This window comes from Lutra lutra, chromosome 10 (genome assembly GCF_902655055.1).
Source record: "Lutra lutra chromosome 10, mLutLut1.2, whole genome shotgun sequence".
NCBI lineage: Eukaryota > Metazoa > Chordata > Mammalia > Carnivora > Mustelidae > Lutra > Lutra lutra.
In genome coordinates, this window is record NC_062287.1 from 25,380,750 (window position 1) to 25,399,226 (window position 18,477).

General features: G+C 49.1%; 1 protein-coding gene and 1 long non-coding RNA gene across 2 annotated transcripts in view; one reads left to right on the forward strand and one right to left on the reverse strand.

Annotated features, from left to right (window-relative positions):
* Positions 1 to 1,055: 1,055 nt before the first annotated feature.
* Positions 1,056 to 11,811, reverse strand: LOC125078174 (uncharacterized). The gene is made up of 3 exons (XR_007120811.1): positions 11,658 to 11,811; positions 7,080 to 7,268; positions 1,056 to 1,111 (listed from the first exon to the last, which is right to left on the reverse strand). It is a non-coding gene; the product is annotated as an uncharacterized LOC125078174 (long non-coding RNA).
* Positions 11,812 to 11,940: 129 nt separating this feature from the next.
* The window catches only part of ST14 (ST14 transmembrane serine protease matriptase), a 40,082-nt gene continuing 33,545 nt past the window's right edge, over positions 11,941 to 18,477 (forward strand). The window contains exon 1 of the mRNA XM_047690325.1: positions 11,941 to 12,254. Within this exon, the coding sequence (XP_047546281.1) occupies positions 12,174 to 12,254 (81 nt within the window). The 5' untranslated portion in view covers positions 11,941 to 12,173. The remainder of the gene's footprint in view (positions 12,255 to 18,477) is intronic.

Genomic DNA, 18,477 nt, shown 5'->3' on the forward strand with positions numbered 1-18,477 from the left:
CCGTTACAGTAATTCTCTGGCTCGCTGCACATTGGTCCTGGAGGACAGTGGTCCCTGGGGTCACCCCACAGGCTGGTGCCGGTCGACTAGGACCCATCCAGCTGGTCAGCTAGTAAGACTTTGATCCATTGCCATCACTCCTGTTGACGATGGGCCCTGGGGACAGGTGAAATTGCAGTGTTTCCCTTTACACATCCATTGCCCAAACAGGGTCAGTAAAGAGGCAGGTGGGTTAAACTCAAATGTGCTGGCAATGAGCTCAAACACCTCCCTCATCTTGGACTGATACAGATCTCCAGATAGAGTAGCTAGAAAGAGTCTGTTTTTTCATTTGGAAAGGAAACGCCCATGGCAATGAGGCATGTGTCCAGCCCGCCTCACCCTCGGCCAGTTCCACTCTGCTCCCTGGTGGCCCCGGCCTCTGTTTGGGGACCGAGAGAAACTTACTCATAGCCTGGTTTCTGCCTTGGTGACTCAGCTCTGCCTTCTGAGGAATCTGGCCCTGCCCACCTTGTCAGCCTCTGGTGCCAGCAGCTCCCAGCTGACTTTGGTCCTGCTATTTCCCTGTCTGCTCTGGTACAAATGGGAACCCAGCAGTCAAGTTCAGAGCCAGCGCAGGTGTCCTGGCGGCCTCCTCTGGTTTCACCTGCTGTCACACTGATACCCTTACACTGGGAGACACTGATTAGGAGGCCACGAGTCTCTCAGATTTGGGGGAAGCCCAGAGGCTCCCTCTCAAGCAACCTACTATCTCACCTCACCCATTAGAAGTGATGGACATGGAGAAAATGGACAGAAGGAATAGAAAGGCCCTCATGGCATCTCTCATTTCACAGTTGAAGCATGACCACAAGGTCACAGTGCTCTTCAGTGCAGAACCAAAGTCTGTGGTACGTGCAGCAGGTTCTTTCCTCTGGCACAAAAGGTAAAGGGGTTCTTCTACAATAAGAGCATTTTGGGCGCCTGGGTGGCTCAGCTGGTTGGGCGACTCCTTCGGCTCAGGTCATGATCCCGGAGTCCTGGGATCGAGTCCCTCATCGGGCTCCCTGCTCAGCAAGGAGTCTGCTTCTTCCTCTCACCTTCTCCCTTCTCATGCTCTCTCTCTGTCTCTCTGTCAAATAAATAAATAAAATCTTAAAAAAAAAATAAGAGCATAGTGCCTTGGGGTACTCTGTCTGGAGACACTTATGTGTAGAACTCCTTAAAAATTGAAGGTTGTTAGTGGGAAACCACTGTGGAGAAGCCAAGATGTGCAGAGGATGGGACAAGAGACATAATCAATTCACAAATACTTGTTTCTGGATCCTTGAAATGGACGGGGCATGGCTTGGAGCATCTTCAGAAATTCTTTGGCTAAATTAACCCAGGTCCAAATGAACTTAAGATACTGAAGTCGGTGGCTCTGGTTAGAACACCAACATCCATCCAGAACACATTTTTGATGGGTGCCCTATATGTATAGTTATTTTAAAATCAGATATATATAAAGTCATAAACAGAAACTTGGAAAGCATTGGGGCGCCTGGGTGGCTCAGTGAGTTAAAGCCTCTGCCCTCAGCTCAGGTCATGATCCCAGGGTCCTGTGATCGAGCCCCGCATCGGGCTCTTTGCTCAGCAGAGAGCCTGCTTCCTCCTCTCTCTCTCTGCCTGACTCTCTGCCTACTCGTAATCTCTGTCTGTCAAATAAATAAATAAATAAATCTTAAAAAAAAAAAAAGAAACTTGGAAAGCATAAAAAAAGAATTATTTTTTCCAAATGTTATTTAATAGAGCCTCTTGGGTCCGGGAAATATTACAAGCTTTGGTGCAAGCGAAGTGATCACTTTCATTCTCTTGCCACCAAAGTCCACAGTTGATTCAGGTTTCCTTAGTTTTTACTGATGTCCTTTTTCTGTCTCAGGATACCACATCCTTTTTAGTTGTGTGTGTGTGTGTGTGTGTGTGTGTGTGTGTGTGTGTGTGTGTGTCTTTTTAAGCTCCTCTTGACTATGGCAGTTTTGCAGACTTTCCTTGTCTTTGACGATTTTGACCATTTTGAGGAGTGCTGGTCAGGTATTTTGTAGGATGCCCCTCTACTGGGGGTTTGTCTGATGTTTCTCTCATGGTAAGACCCTGGGGTTCTGTGTTACGGGGGAGGAACACCGAAGTGCCATGCTCATCACACCATGTCAAGGGTACATACTGTCCCCATGACTTATCAATTACCACATTGCTCACCCGGCTGGGGCAGGCTCTGTCAGTATCTCTCCCAGGAAGATACTCTCACCAACCCCCATTCCCTTGTTGGAAGGATGTCACTATGTGCCACCCACAGTTAAGGAGGGGAGAGTTATGCTCCTCCATATTTATTTTTAAATTGTGTTTTAACACTTAGAAGTAGAGCAATTACAAGTCTGGCTCAAGGTCTATTTGTTGCATCATTTAATAGCTATCAAAGCGGAAAGAGTTCTTTTCTTCTTTAAAGATTTTATTTATTTTTGAGAGAGAGCCTGAGCGGAGGGGCAGAGGGAGAGGAAAAAGCAGGCTCAGGGAGCCTGATGGGAGGCTGGATCCCAGGACCCAGAGATCAGGACCTAGGACCTGAGCTGAAGGCAGACACCTGATCGATGGAGTCACCCAAGCACCCCAAGAGTTCTTGATCAGTTGTGATGGTTTTATGGGTATATAAGTTGGACATATGCACAAGCGTGAACACTTTTTTTTTTTAGATTATTTATTTATTTATTTGACAGAGAGAGATCACAAGTAGAAGGAGAGGCAGGCAGAAAGAGAGAGAGGGAAGCAGGCTCCCTGCTGAGCAGAGAGCCCGATGCGGGACTCGATCCCAGGACCCTGAGATCATGACCCGAGCCGAAGGCAGCAGCTTAACCCACTGAGCCACCCAGGCGCCCCATGCATGAACACTTTTAATGGGTGAAGTTGATTGTCAACCTCAATAAAGCTGTTTAAAAAAGCAAAAAGCCAAGAGAGACACCTCGTACAGTCTGGAATGAGAAGTGCGCCCTTTGGCTTTGCCTTTTATAGCACCGTTGATCTGTCAATTCTGTTTCCAAGTTTAGGTATACAAATAAGTCTTTAAGAGGAGACATCACTGTCCACAACAAAATAACCTAGTGATGGAAATTTCTCTAGATTTTTGTTCTCAAATTTCTCCATAGCATGAGCTTCTTCAGAAAACGCAAATCAGGGGGTGCCTAGCTGGCTCAGTAAAACGGCATGTGATGCTTGGTCTCAGGGTTGTGGGTTCGAGCGCCATGATGGGCCAAGAGCTTACTTTAAAAAAAAAAAGAAAGAAAGAAAGAAAGAAAGTTGGAACAGGTGTTTTTAGCTTAAGAAACTTACCAACAAACTGCAACATCTTTAAGTTCAACAACTTTTAAATACTTTGTTGCAAGACGAATCTCTGCGTGGGACAAAATGTTTTCTTGGTCACTTCTAATCCTATTTTAAAATATTGCAAAGATGCTTCCATATTTTAAATGTTCCTGATTTTTATCAAAATAACTACATTCAAGACATTTCGTAACATACTGTGCATTTAAGGTTTTCACGTGGGCTAGCACCAGAACTTTATCTGGATATATTTCTTTATTCTAACCAAAGCAGCCAATCCAATAGCATTACATTTTCTGAGATTTTTCATAATCCAATTTTCCCATAAAACACAGATAAAATTTAAGAGGCAACTATAATGCTACATGTGGGAATTCTGAAGTCCAAACTGCCTGGTTCTTCTCCTAATTTGGCCACCTGCTAGCTAGGGGACTTTGAGAAAGTTATCTAACTGCTCCGTGCCTTGGTTTCCCCATCAGAAAAAATGGGGATGGTGATGGTGCTTACCGCTTTGGGTTAGGAGTGAGTATAAAGCTTCAGGTAAAGCTCTGAAACATGGACCAGATCCCAGGGCAGAGCAAGTGCTCAGTGAATGTTAGGTATTATTAAAGTATAAAAGCTATCTTTTTTTTTTCTTTTTTAGAGAGAGGGATTGAGGGGATGGGGAGAGAGAGAGAGAGAGAGAATCTTAAGCAGACTCCACGTCCAGCTAGGAGCCCAATGCAGGGCTCAGCCTCACGACCCTGAGATCATGACCTAAGTCAAAATCAAGAGTTGGACGCTTAACTGACTGAGCCACCCAGGTTCCCCGAGAGCTATCTTTCTAAATTTATTTTTTTCTCTATAGCCAACATAGGGCTTAAACTCACAGCCCTGAGATCAAGAGTAGCGTGCTCTTCTCTTTGAGGTAGACAGGCTCCCCAGGTATTATTATGTTATTGAAACCTAAAACACACCTTGAAGATATATCTTCTCCGGGACATAGGGCCCACTCAAGAGACAGTACTTGTGTACTTCATGATTAAAACAACTGGCAAGGGATGTCTGGGAGGCTCAGTCATTTGGCATCTGCCTTCAGCTCCATCACAGTCCCAGGGTCCTGGGATCAAGTCCCGCTTCAGGTTCCTTGCTCAGCAGGAAGCCTGCTTCTCCCTCTGTCCCCTCTCCCCCTGCTCGTGTGTGCGCTCTCTCTCTCTCTTTCTGGCAAATAAATAAAACCTTTTAAAAAAAATAAAATAAAACAACTGGTAAACACTATGCCATAAACTGGGCTGTGATAGAAACATCTGTACTTCCATCCAAAGCTTCCATACACTAACATTGTTTTTTTCTTGTTTCTTCAAGCCTGTGAATCTTCCAACAGCGTTTACTGACAGAAGAAAGGATTATAGTGTTGCCTGCTGTTTTCTTTGTATTATTATTTCAGCCATTCTGAAAAAGTGATTCTGTAGTGTCTTTGCTGTAATTAAGAACCTCAGGCTGTACATTTATCATTCCTTAATGAAATTTTATAAATTACTAAATTGAGTATTGCATGACTTTAAGCACTAAAAAGAATGTAGTGGCTTGTTTTCATGTAGTGGATATTGACTGATTGATTGATTGATTGCAGGGCCTGAGCCCATGACCCTGAGATCAAGACCTGAGCTGAGAGGGGCACCTGGGTGGCTCAGTGGGTTAAAGCCTCTGCCTTCGGCTCAGGTCGTAATCCCAGGGACCTGGGTTCTCTGCTCGGCGGGGAGCCTGCTTCCGCTTCTCTCTCTCTCTCTGCCCGTCTCTCTGCCTACTTGTAATCTCTGTCAAATAAATAAATAAAATCTTAAAAAAAAAAAAAAAGAGCTGAGGTCAAGAGTTAGTGCCCAACGAACTGAGCCACCCAGGACATTTAATTTTTAAGTCTCATTGATCACATTGGCCTCACAATATTTGTTAATACCTCAAGGCCCAACACACTTAGAGTGAGGAATACCGTTATTAGTAGATGTAGATCCATGATCTCGATGATTTAGAACCTTTCAACCAACTTCTTAATTGATGAAAACTGTTGTAACCATCAGGCCATTGTGGCCATTGAAGAGTTTGTCTTGGGAGTAGAAATGTCAACGTGGATATTTTCTTGTTCTGTACCTGAAGTACTGGTATTTTACTTAATTGCAGTGAAGATAATATTTTGCAAGAATCTCTAAAGCCACATGTACATATGCTTACATCAGTTGATTAAAACTTGAGTTCCTTTAAGTAAACCCATGAGCACTGAACTCAGAATGTAAGCAAATGAGTCAGGGTTCTTTGATTTTTCGAAAAAGCCCGTGGAGGCCCCATGCAGCGGTGTGGGTCAGGGAGTAGTAGGCTGGGGCATAGCTCCACACACCAGATGGAAGAAGGGGTGAACTTGGATGTGTGGGTGATAAGGATGGGGCAGGGGAAGTCAGACAGAAGAAAGTGCTCAATGATGCTGTCTAGACAGAGCATCAACTAAGTGGTAGCCTAGGGTGAATAAAATGCCTTTCAGGAAGGCTCGGAGGGCACATTCCAGACGACCAGCTCAGAACACCTGTAACTGCCTCGTTTATAGAGGCCTGGGTACCTTTCGAGCAGCCCTCCTTTATTTGGAGGATTTCCACGTTAAAAGTCCTGCTTACCCAAGACAGGAAACAGAACTCGACTTTTCAGCTGGTTTGTCGGTAGGGCACAGATCTAACTTGGGACTGCCAATGAGATGCACTCACTGGAGACTTATTCAAGAAGGAACAAAGAAAGGACACAGGTCACTCTCTAGCTCGAGTAACAGCAGAGGCAGGCAGCTCTGGGGCACCAGGGGGTGGTGGGGGGTACTGGCCTGCAGGGCGAGTCTCACTGGGACAGAGCTATAGCGCTATCTCCCTGGACCCAGTGGGAGTTGGGGGGCTTCCTTGTGTGGTGACTGGCCTAGTTCCTGGCTGTCTCCTTTCCTCTTGCCTCTCTGGCCCTCCCAGAGATTCTATGAACTTCCTAAGAATCTTTTAATAATTGCCTCTTTTTATTTTCTCTCAAATTAGCTAGGGTATAATGTTCTTCGTAAATTGGCAAGTTGACAAAAACTCCATTAAAAACAAAGTCACTGAACTCTAATGAGAAAATTGTACTTGTGACCTTCATTTAACAATGAAGATTGGGCAAAAGAAAAAAAGCGACATGGGAATGAGGACTAAGTGGGGGGAAAAATACAGATACAAGAATAAGTTCCGTCGATACCTGGTGGTCCTAAATTTGCATCGGAAATATCCAGATGAATTTGTTGAGCACTTTATCTCTTTATTTATTTATTTATTTATCTATTAAAGATTATTTATTTATTTATTTATTTGACAGACAGAGGTCACAAGTAGGCAGAGAGGCAGGCAGAGAGGGAGGAGGAAGCAGGCTCCCCACCGAGCAGAGAGCCGGATATGGGGCTCGATCCCAGGACTCTGGGATCATGACCTGAGCCGACGGCAGAGGCTTTCACCCAGGTGCCCCTTATCTCTTTTTTTAAATTTAATTTTATTTTTTGGGTATTTTATCTCTTTAAAAAACTCCCAGCTTTGTCCATCACCAAAAGCCCCAGAAGCAGTGACCAACTTAGTAGTCATAAATATTCCTTGCGTGCCGGTGATTGTCTTAAAATACCATTTCTCACTAAAAAGGACAGTAGGATGTCTTGAAGAAATGGCCGATTGCCTGTCTGCTCAAGGAATGAATATATAAGAAGAACCTGGAACTCTTACCAGAAAGCAAATAAATGATCAAAGATGAGTAGAATTGAGTCAGAAGTCCCAGCCAATTAGAGAGGCTCCCACTCGGGGCACCTGGGTGGCTCAGTCGGTTAAGTGTCTGACTCTCAGTCTCAGCTAAGTCTTGATCTCAGGGTCATGAATTCCGGCCCCATGGTGGGCTCATGCTGGGCATGGAGATGACTTAAAAAAAAAAAAAAAGAGTCTCCAGCTCCTCAAAGAGAGGACAATGTGAACATCACTAAGCATAAAAATGACAATGAACCGAAACACAATACATATGTTTAAACATCCAAGAATTCACAATACCACAAAAACAAGCCAACAAACACCAATTGGTCCTTTGGGAAGATGTTAGGGAATTAACTATTTTGAAAACTGCCAAATAAAGGGAAAGACTCGGGCCTTTATCCTTCCTTTCCAATACAAATGTTACCCCCGGGTCACCGTGTAGATGGGGAGATTTTGCCCTACAGAGGAACTTCAGTCAGTAAATAAACAAGGCATGATAACCTGAAACATTACTCTCCACGTTTCCTGAATTTAGAATCTAAGTATGAAGCTGGAAATACAAGACACCGGCCAGATGGAAACATACCACCATGTATGAAGTAATCTTCCCTTCAAAAAAGAAAAAATTCATACTTGGGAAAGGGGTGCCTGGGTGGCTCAGTCACTAGAGTATGTAACTCTTTGTCTCAGGGTCGTGAGTTCACTGGGCCTAGAGCTTGCGTAAAGCTAGAGCCTAGAGCTTGCCTAAAATAAATAAATAAATAAAAATAAAACCTGCTGTTCTGCTAGGAAAGGAGTGTCTCATGTTGCTTCCTGGCTTCCTGGAACATCACCACTTATCTGATGGAGCCCATAAACGCCCTGACACAGGAAGCATTGGGTGCTATCATTAGAATGCAATTAGCATGCAGTGCCTTTAATGCCGCTCCAGATTAAGAGGAATAGATGCAGGCTGAGACGCTTCTCTACAATCACTGTGTCAGGTCGACTTCCTGAGAGCGTGCTGTATGTGACAGAGCGACGAATGTAACCCCATGTTGTTACAGTAAACCCGTTAGGTCTAATTCTCATAAAATCATGATATGTGAGGTAAATACTCTTATCCTTAAACTGTACATGAAGAAACCCAAGAACAGAAGCTGGAGCAAGGGCTCGATACCCTGAAATTCCCATCAGCTTCATGGATGGTCCTTGCTCATTCCGTCTTGCAACACATTTAAAGAGCCCTTCCGGGGACCGGGACAACCAAATGGCCCCTAATGCAAGCTCTGGTGTTGGTATACAGATTTCTGGGAGAACTGAGGAAGAAAAGATTAATACGCCTGGAGAAAGTTCCACAGAGTGATAATTCAGCTGAATTTGGATTTCTGCAGGAGAAGGAGAAAAAGTGGGGTGCGGTGAAGCGGTCGTGCGGGGAGAAGGCAGAGTCACCCGTTGGCTACTAAAAACTCGTATTTAGAAAGTGCGTTTCCACCTTCCACAGGGAATGGCTAGAGCTGCAGCAGCACAAAACCCAAGGTGGCAGTAGGTGCCAATCAACCCCGTTGTTCCAGAAGATGGGGCTACATTCACAGATGATGGCTCCGTAGCTGGTTCACCCCTCTCTACCCTGTTCATGCCAAACCTCCCCCATGCCCCACACTCCTTGTCTGCAAACTTCTCCTGGCAGGGTGGGATTGGCCTGCAGGCCTGGCACAATCCGCTTCAGTGGCGCTTGCCCCCCTGTGCTCGCCATCTTGGACCGGAACAGCGCTCTGTGGTTTTAAACTGGGGCTGGGCTGTGTCTACCGGATGTGGCCCCACTGTCTTCCACAGTATCACCAGCTGAAACATTTTCTGGCCTGTGGTCAGGTCCACACTTGTACAAGCTCTAAGTGGCTCTGGCCCCAAGGACAGTGGGGTAATTGGAAAGGTGGTGGTGGGTGGGGGGGTGTCCCAGGGCCATGCAGCTGACTTCCCCAGCAGACAGGGTCCTGGGGTCAGTATGAGAAAGACTGACCCATGACATGGCTGGCAGCTTTGGAGTGGGAGTGTCTGGGGCGAGCTGGGAGATGATGGAGTCTGTGTGAGTTGGTCATTGAGGCCGACGAATGACCCTGGTCTCTGACTGAGTTTGAGTCTGGATTTACCCCTTCAGACTGTGAGAACCTGGCTACATCCTCTATGCTGCCTGCTCTTGGCTTTCTTTGCTTATAATTTGGGAATAAAAACACTTATCTCACTTAGTATAATTTTATGAGGATTGGTTTAATGTAAATGGACATGACAGTGACCACAGAGAAGGGTCTCGGTCTGCATGGCCTCCTCGTAATCTGGAATCAGAGTCAATGCCTTGCACGTGTATTGCATTCAGTGGTACCTCCTCCGAGGGCCTTCCGTGGGCGAGGCACTTCTTAGCTCCAGGAGCTAAGAGATGATGCTCTAGGAACCTCGGAGGTGAGATGAAACACTCCTTTTGCAACGGAAGAGCAGAGTTTAGCTCCATGCACGCCGTCTCACTTCTCTCGCCTCGGATCTGGCTTACTGTCAATCACCCACACTAACTGAAGCCTGTTGCATCATTAGTAACCCCAGCGCCTACAAAGAACCATTGGTGACCACGTCCTGATACGCAGGAAATTATTCTTGATATCTTCTAGGTAGCTTTGGAATGTGTTCTATGGACAGTGGCAGACTTATTTCCCATTTATTAAATTGCCCTGAGCGATTGCGCTGGTGCAATCTGAGCTCTGAGACTCAAAGGTGAGTAAGACACTGACAGAAATGCCAAGGAAAGGTGATGCATTCCATGGAAAAGGTCCAAGGAGACCCAGTCCTGGTTTAGAGGGAAGGAAAGCCTCACGGAGGAGGTAATAGATTAGGGTGGGCTTGTCAGAATATTGAACAACCCTCAAGTACCAGGGGACTACTGTCCCCAAAGCTGGCTTCCCATTCAGTCTCTGCAGCCAAAGCCCGTCAATCAGCAAGAGGCTCTGCTCACTGCAGCCATTTCGGATCACCGGGTGAGCGGAGGTCTTATCTGAACACGTACTTCACTGGGGAAGAGGGCATGGCACTGTGTATTCCTTCTTTACACTCCTACCTGGAAGTGGTGTTTACCCCCTCATTTAACAATTCCTTGTCCACAGCTGGCCATATGACCACACCTGACTTCAATGGGGAGGGAGTGCAATCCTAGCCTGTGCCCAGAAGGCAGAAAACTAAAAACACCCCGTGAACAATGACAACATACTCATGACTACCGTGAGCGACTCTGCCCCCATGTGCAGAGACGGGTGTGAAGGAGGAGGGCTGTTCTGTGCACGAGGAGCATTAGGAGAGGAGCACATGTTGGGAGGTCTGCTTTCGGAGACCGGGTCCAAACAGGAATGCTGGGCAGCAAGGTTGCAAAGGAAGACGGGTGACACTGTGAGAGCCATGCTAAGGAGGATGGATTTGATCCAAAAGACAGGGAAGGTTTTACAAAATCTGTGTCTTAGGAAGGGTAATGGCGCTGTGTGCAGGAGGGATCCGAGGGGAGCAAACGGGAGACAGGAGATCCCTTTGCTTCTTACACAAATCCAGGGAAAGGGTGATGAGGGCTGGTATTCAGGGGGTCTTTGAAGGAGGGAGGAAAGAAAGGGCTATCCCTATCAGCTCTTGGAGAGAAAGACTTGGCCAGATTTGGAACTAATTAGATACAAGGTGTAAAAGGATAGAGAGTCAAAGATAATTCCAAGATTTTCAGTCCAGGAGACTACTATTACAGCCCGAGGAAAGTGTGGAAGATGGTCAAGCCTGGGAAGGAAGTTTGGGGCTTGTGGATTGCAAAGCACAGATTTTTATTTTGTTTATTCTTGTTTCCCAGCACCTACAACAGCGCTGAGCATATAGCATGTGCTCAGTTATATTTGTTGCCTGTGTAATACCGGTAGAACACAAATGGAGAAGTTCCTGAGCTATTTTTAATGCAGAAAGGCAGTCCTTCATGACGTCAATATTAGAAAGGCAGATTTACCTACCTGATGCAATTAGAGGAGTTGAGATGTCAAGAAAGTGTAGGAAGGAAGACTGAAGAGACAACTTTGGGAACCTTGACCTTTAGGGGCCAGAAAGTAGGACCAGAATCCAGGGAAGGTGAGCCTTTGAGGATGGGATCCGTCAGTATGGGAGGTGGGGAGTAGGTGAAGGATGCAGGGAGCCGGTAAGATTGCATTTGGTGGAGCAACTGGAGTCTCTGGTTCCCCAGCCAGGGAGAGCTGGACACACATCCCAGTGAGGACCTCCCAGCAGAGGGGAAGAGGCAGCAACGGCCATGGCCACGGCACCGGGAAGGAGGGCCATGGCTGGAGGAGGAGGCTGGGTCAAGGAGCAGTTCTGGTTTTTGTTTGAGTTTGGAGGGTTATAATTGAGACCTAGTCATAGAGCAAGGTAGAGACTGCACAGAGATGCCAGAGAGAGGGAGAGAAACCATGGCTGGCATCAGGGAGGTGGACGGAAGGGTTGTCTCCCGGCGCAAAGTGTCACCTCTAGGAGAGGAGGAGAGCGGTGGATTCACTCTCGTTGCTCCTAGGTACTCACCTTGGGCCCACACGGGCGGGGCACAGTTCATGCTAATGGCCACCACTACGCAGGTCGCTGAGTCTTACTTGTCCCTCACCTTCCGGGCCATGGCCTGCTCTTTCCCTTCTCCCCGAGGGGAGGAGGCGGCGCGGGGCTCTGCGCGGGGCGGGAGCGGGCGAGGGGGCGGCAGGCCTGGGAGGGGTGAGCCGGAGAGGCGGCCGGGCGGCGGGGCGGGCCCGGGGAGGCCACACCCTGAAACTACCTGCCCGGGACAGGAAGAGTGAGGGCGAGAGCGACCGCCGGCGGCCGGCACGCCGGGCTGCGACCGGAACTCCCCACGCTCCGCGCCCCCGGCGCCCCCCGCTCCCTAGCGCGCCCTGCGACCCCCGCGCAGACCGCACGACCCGCGCCTCCGTGAGCCCCGTGCGCCCTCGCGCGCCCCGCGCCCTTCGCGTTCCCCGCGCCCCGACGGCGATGGGAGCCAGCCGCCCGCGGGGACCCCCCCTCTGAGACTCGCGACCGGCCACCGGGACCATGAAGAGCAATCGCGCCCGCAAGGGCGGAGGGGGCTCCAAGGACCTCCGCGCGGGACTCAAGTACAGCTCGAGGCCTGAGGTGGGAGAGGGGCGCGGGCTTCGCGCGCGTCGTCGGGGCCCGGGAAGCCACTCCGAGTGGCCGGGAGCTGGGTGCTGCGTGCGGGCGCCTAGGGCCCCGGGTGCTGTAGCGCGGCGCTTTGTCTTGGCAAAGGGAACCGCTCCATTGACCATTTGTGGCCCGGGCGCTGGCCGGCCCGGCAGGTGGAATTTCCTGTTCGGCGGGTGCCTGGCGGACCTTTGGTACCAGCCCTGCCCCGCGCCAGCCGGCCACGGTGGAGGCGGCAGCCCGCAGGTCCTTGGAGACGCCGAATCTCTCCCCCGTCCTTTCCCTGACCTGAAAAAAGGTCCATCTCAGTTCCTCCATTATCTCCGTGCTCTTACTGCACACCTGGAAAGAACCGGGGTGGAGGCACGGTGATTTGGGGTGAGGAAGGGAGGTTTCGGGGGCTTTGGAGCCGGAGCCTTTGGGGGAGTTTGCTTTTTTCCTTCCCCGTCAAAAGGCATTTTGAGACCTCTGTCGAGGACGACTGGGAGACCAGAGCTAAGGTGGTGGCTAAAGTGCTAACGATTTCAGGGTTGGGCTTCCCTGGGCTTCTCGAAGAGGGGATGGAGCCCTTTGGGAAGGTGATTCTCTGGGAAGGGATGTGAGACCATGTATCTTGAGCCTTTTGGAAGATCCCAAAGCCGGCAGCTCCTGTTAGACAGACAAAACAATGAAAGACCTCTTGAAAGATCTCAAGGTTGTTAAACCTTAGTGCGAAGACTTGGGGATGGGTTGTTCCTTTATTGAAGGACACACAGGTGGCGGCACCCAGGCGGGACTAGCAACCAGGACTCTACCACCGTCTAGCTGGGACCCTGGTTTCCCAAAATGCCAACGAACTCTGGCTCACAGCAGATGCTGAGCGGGTGCTGAGAGGCAGTGCTCCCTTTGCAGGGAGCTTTCCCCTCTGCAAATGATGGGGGGCTCTGCACCACCAGCTCTCACTTTCTCTCCTGTCCTGGTCCAGGAACATCTGCTGGTGCACATTGTTGCTGTTGCTCCACGTCAGGTCACAGTTTGTAGCTCTCTGAAATCAATTCCTTTTCTCCAAGTGGCCTGGTGACTTGGGGAGTTTGCAGAAGGCCAGATCCTGGGGCTGCTGTGGTTAGCCGGACCCCAATAGCCACCAAGGCTGGGTGACTCTTGTTTTCTCCACATTTCACTTCCTGTGTGGAAGGAAGCACGGACAGGGCAGCCAGCCCAGAGGCTTGGGACTGGGTTCCTGCTGAGCCTCCCTGCCTGAGGCCAGTTCGACCCCACATATGCCTTTTATTTTCACTTCTGTAACTGCCATGTTTATGAATCCCTGATAATCGCCTTCTGGGGTTCGAGCCTCCTGCCCCCTCAGCAGAGGGCCTACTGTTTGGTATTTGCTATTTCAGGGCGAGTCCCCCCCCCCCCCCCACCCTGCAACTTCCCCTTCTGGGATTCCATAGTCTTGTCTGTGCTGCCCGGCCACCCACACGCCCTCCAGACCAGGGGCCAGGCCTGGGGCTCATGTCCATGCTCCCCTTGGAGCCACAACAGCCAGCTTTCTCTCATCACCTGCAAGCCCTTACTTATTTTCCCCCTTGGTCCCTGCTGGTTTTCTCATCTTCTGTGAAGCTCACGCGTTCTCTCTTCCATTGGGTTTTCCCCTCCACCTCTGATTCTGCGATTTTCCTTCACACATTTCTCCTGCCAAGCTCCATTGAACCAACTCTGTACCTAATCCCAGGCCAGGAACTGTTGGAGGGAGGGTTCTCAAAGACAAATAAGATACAATTGCTTCCCTTAAGGAAATCACAATCCTGAGAGTCGTGCTGAGAGACATGTGTAAAAATTAGATATGATGCAGCGTATCCTGAAGAAAGTAGCCGACTGTTCCCAAAGCTCATTTCCATTTCTCCAGGATGTCCTCAGATACTCCTTCCCACCCCATGTCTTCGCAGAAATCTCGTTCCTGGGATCACCTTACAGTGTTTGCAGTCAGGGTCTGTAGACTTGGCCTTGACCTCCCTGACCAGGAGGTGCAGCTGCTGTCCCTGGTTTTGTCCTGTGTGTCAGCAGAGCCTGGAGGGGTCGTGCTGAGCCCCTCAGGGGGACTATTGCTTTTGACTGCCAATTTCTGACTACTTCCATTCCTACATGGATGGAGAAAGTCTCTGTCTGGAGGTTCTCATATTTGGCTGCACCCTTCCCTAGGCCGATGACGGTGAGCCTCGCCCCACCCCAAGCTGTTCCCATCAAGCAGGAAGTGGCCACCACAGTGTTCCCTACTGTCCCCAGGGCCCTACTGACGTATGCATTGTGTCTGGGGATTGTGTGAACCCTCCCTCCATGATAGCTAGTGTAAAGATGCCAATTATTATGGCCACCAGTGAGAACTGGGAAGCCTGCCTCACTGAGTGTCCAGTGTTGAATCTTTGCTAGAGCTATAAAAGTGCTTTGACGTCCATTGGTGCCTTCTCAGGTGAGGAGTGGCCTGGGTGGGACTCAGTATCCCCTAGGCACATGGAGACCCGAACTGGGAAATCAGGTGTGGGGGCTAGGCTCTATAGCTCTGGCTATTCAGAGAGTCATCTCTTTGTGAACTGGTCACACATTCACTCATCTATGTAACAAATATTCATTAGATACTGACTGACTGAGCATGTGCCAGGTTCTGGACAATAACACGAGAAAGAGCCCAGTCAGAGAGCCCCCGCTTGCAGGGGACATCAGTATTGTGTGGAATACAGGAGATTAAGTTCTGTATGTATGGTAAGCACTAGAGTCCAGAGAAGCCCGGGCGGAGTGCAGGGGATACTTAGGAGGCATCTAACCCAGGTTTGAAGGCTCAGGATAGGGGAATTGGGGCATGGGGCCGTCTGTGATGTGGTGGCGGGAGTGTCCAACATGATGGAACCAAGACCTGGTGCCTCCACTTTCCTGGCAGGAGATCTCGGAGATGTTACCTAATGTCTAAGCCTCAGTTTCTATGACTATAAAATGGGGATGACATGTGTGTTATAGATTTGCTGCAAGAATTAATAGGGATACTTTACATCACAGCCCTTTGTAAGTTGCAGCGTGGTGCACACATCACACGGGTTGGATTTTTGAGTTGGAAAAGGCCTGGAGACCAACAGGAAGGTGCGTTGTATCGGTAGAAGGCCTGTACAGAGGCCCGGAACCCCAGCTGGCACTGGGGCACTGGCCTCCCAGAAGGGCCGGCCTGCCCTGCTGAACACAGGGACTCTCTCTGAGGAGCTGTGGGAAATGAGAGCACCCTTTATGTAGCTTGTATGGGAAAGATCCTTCTATGGGAAGGAAATGTGAGCCCAAGACCAATGCAACTGACTCCTGCTTCCCTTCTTCCTCCCGGTGCCCCCTCCCCACCCCGCCCAGACTTTGAAACAACTTACTTCTTTCCGGGTTCTCTTGAGCATGTGCCGGGCTCTCTCAGAGGCCCTTGTGCTGAGAAGGGGTATGCAGGGGGTGAGGGGAGAGCAGAGAGGGTGGGCAGTGGGAAACCAGGATGGTTCTTTAGGTGGGGACTCGTCTCCTGGCTGCTGTGAATGAACAGGGAGGCTGCCTACTCTGGGGGGGGCCTCCGGTCCTGGGAAGACCTGGACCTTCATGGCCTCATTTAGGAGATGGGGAAACTGAGGCAGAGAAGACAACCCTAGCTCGGTAGCTGCCCAAGTCAGCAGCCCAGGGCATCTAAATCCATGGGACAGTCTGTGGTGGGGGCGGGGGGTCTGCCCAGAGCCGGCTTGTTGGTGGTAGTGCCCCATCATCACAGCCCCCTCCCCACTTGGACCTCTCATGCTGCGGCCCCGGGGGGGTGGCTGCCTGCACTGTGGCTGTGGCCATGGCCGGTGGCCACCGTGGTGCTGGAGTTCCCCTGGTGTCAGTTCCTTCTCTGGCCTCTGGTCCTACCCAGACTGTTGGCTCATGTCTCTCCTAAGAGAGAAAGTCTGTTCTTAGAAGAAGAGAGTGTGACCCAGCCCCTCAGCCCAAGGCCTGAAGATGTTGCTTCTGACATTGTACATATACTACTGGAGTGTTCAGATCATTGCTAGCATTTGGTGAGCATAGACCATGTATTACACCTCTTAGTATTATTGTTACCCCTTCATAGGTGAGGTAAGTGGAGCACAGAGAGGCTAAGTAACTTGCCTGAGGTCACAGAGTGAAACAGTAGTGGGATTGGAATCTGAAGCCAGGCAGTCTGGCTCTGCTGTGTTCTCCTTGGCCTGCTGGAGTATCAGACAGTGCGCTCAGGACTGGATGGATTACTGAGGCTAAGAATGAGCTTGATTTGGGTAGAAACTGGATTTCTCTTCTCAGGGCGTTTCTGAGATGCTGGGTGCTTACCATAATTGTCATGGCCAGTTCGTAGATGGGAATGGGAACTTCTGGGCTTCCCTGAGAACCCTCACTCAGGCTGGCCGTGGTGAGAAGGTGCTTGGGGTTTGTTCTTGGACAGTAATACCCCCTTTTTCTTTGTTAAGAACTTTTCCAGAAGCAGGTCTACTAAAATTTCTGGTTTGGAATCTCATATTTTCTGAATTTGCGTAGTTTGTCCAGGTTTAGCAACAGAATCATTAGAATCCTTGGGACAGTTGGTGAACTGGTCAAAATCTCGGATCCTTTGTTTCTCTGACTTGGTGATGTTAGTGAAAAGGTAGAGCGGAATAGGATTACAACCATTTCTACCCATCACTCAACGTGTATATTTCAGTTCATTATCTCTCTCCTCACAGCAACTCTAAGGGAAAAAAAGCCCAGTTTACAGATGAGACTACTGAGGCTCAAAAGGTTTGCATAATGGCCCAAAGGCAATTAGAGGTATACCAGGGTTCAGACCTAGATCTGTGTGACTTCAAAGCTTAGATCTTAACCGCAAAGCCATTATACAGTTGTATTCCAAAGGTGATGGCGATTGATGCATATCCCCAGCGAAATATTGGAACACGTCATTAAACAGAGAGTGGTAAGCACCAGGCGCCAACACAAGTCCACAAAAACCTCTCACACCAGACTCGTCTGGTTTCCGCTTTTGATGAGGTTACTCATCTGGTGGACCAGGAGACTGGCAGGAGATGTGATTTCAACAAGGCTTTGAACAAAGTGTAGCCTTATTTATTATACACATGATTACAATTATAAAGGCAGTTTTAAAATGAAGAAGGCAAAAATTCACCTACCCAAGCCAACATATCAGGTTGTTTACGATTTACTCTTACCTGCCTTACCTACCATACCATATGTGTATGTTTTACCCAGTTCCTTGCTGTGGAGACAGTTTGTGTCCTGGGGAACTGCTGTACAAGCCTTCTATCAGCTTAGCATGGTGGAGGGTCGGGGGCTGGAAGACAGTGAGGTCTGGTAGATTTGGTCTGTGCCCAAGAGGGTCCTTTCATGGACAGCGTCACTCTGTGCCATACCTGGGGGCTGCTCCTTCCTTGTTCCTGGGTTCTGGGCCATTTCTTGTTTACTAGCCATTCTTTTTTCATTTTTAAATTTATTTTTAATTTATTTGACCGAGAGAGAGAGCACAAGCAGAGGGAACAGCAGAGGGAAAGGGAGAATCAGGCCCCTTGCTGAGCAGGGAGCCTGATGTTGGGGGCTTGATCCCAGGACCCCAGGATCGTGACCCAAGCTGAAGGCAGCCACCCAACCTACTGAGCCACCCAGGTGCCCCATTGTTTACAACAATTCTGGTGAAGTCTTGGAGCATTTGCTTATCAGTTTTGTAGATGACAGCCTCCTGGGAGGGAAAGGCCAATGCCTCGGATGACTTAATTCTGAGTCAGAAGGACCTGGACAGCCTGTATGGTGGGGTGTCGGGAATTGTGTCCATCTTCATTCAGAGTAAATGCCATGCGCCACCTTAACACTGGAAACAGAAACCACCTCCCTCCCACGACTGGGATGTGAGGAGATAGGGGAGAGAGAAGCAGGGCACCATGGGAGAGTCGATATTTTGAGTCAACGGCAAGCTCACTAAAAGCCAGACATGTTCTGTGGCTCCCTAAAATGTAAAGGAAATTCCTCCTTCCCCATATTTGTATTGGTTACACCCTTTAAAATTATTATTAAGAAGACTAAGATATACATATTTAGAGACAAGTTGGATAACTCAGATAAATAAAAAGAATTGAGAAGTGGGAGGAAGTGCCCTAGAAAGGCATTTTAATAATTTGGTATTGCCTATGCAGTTCTCAAAAAG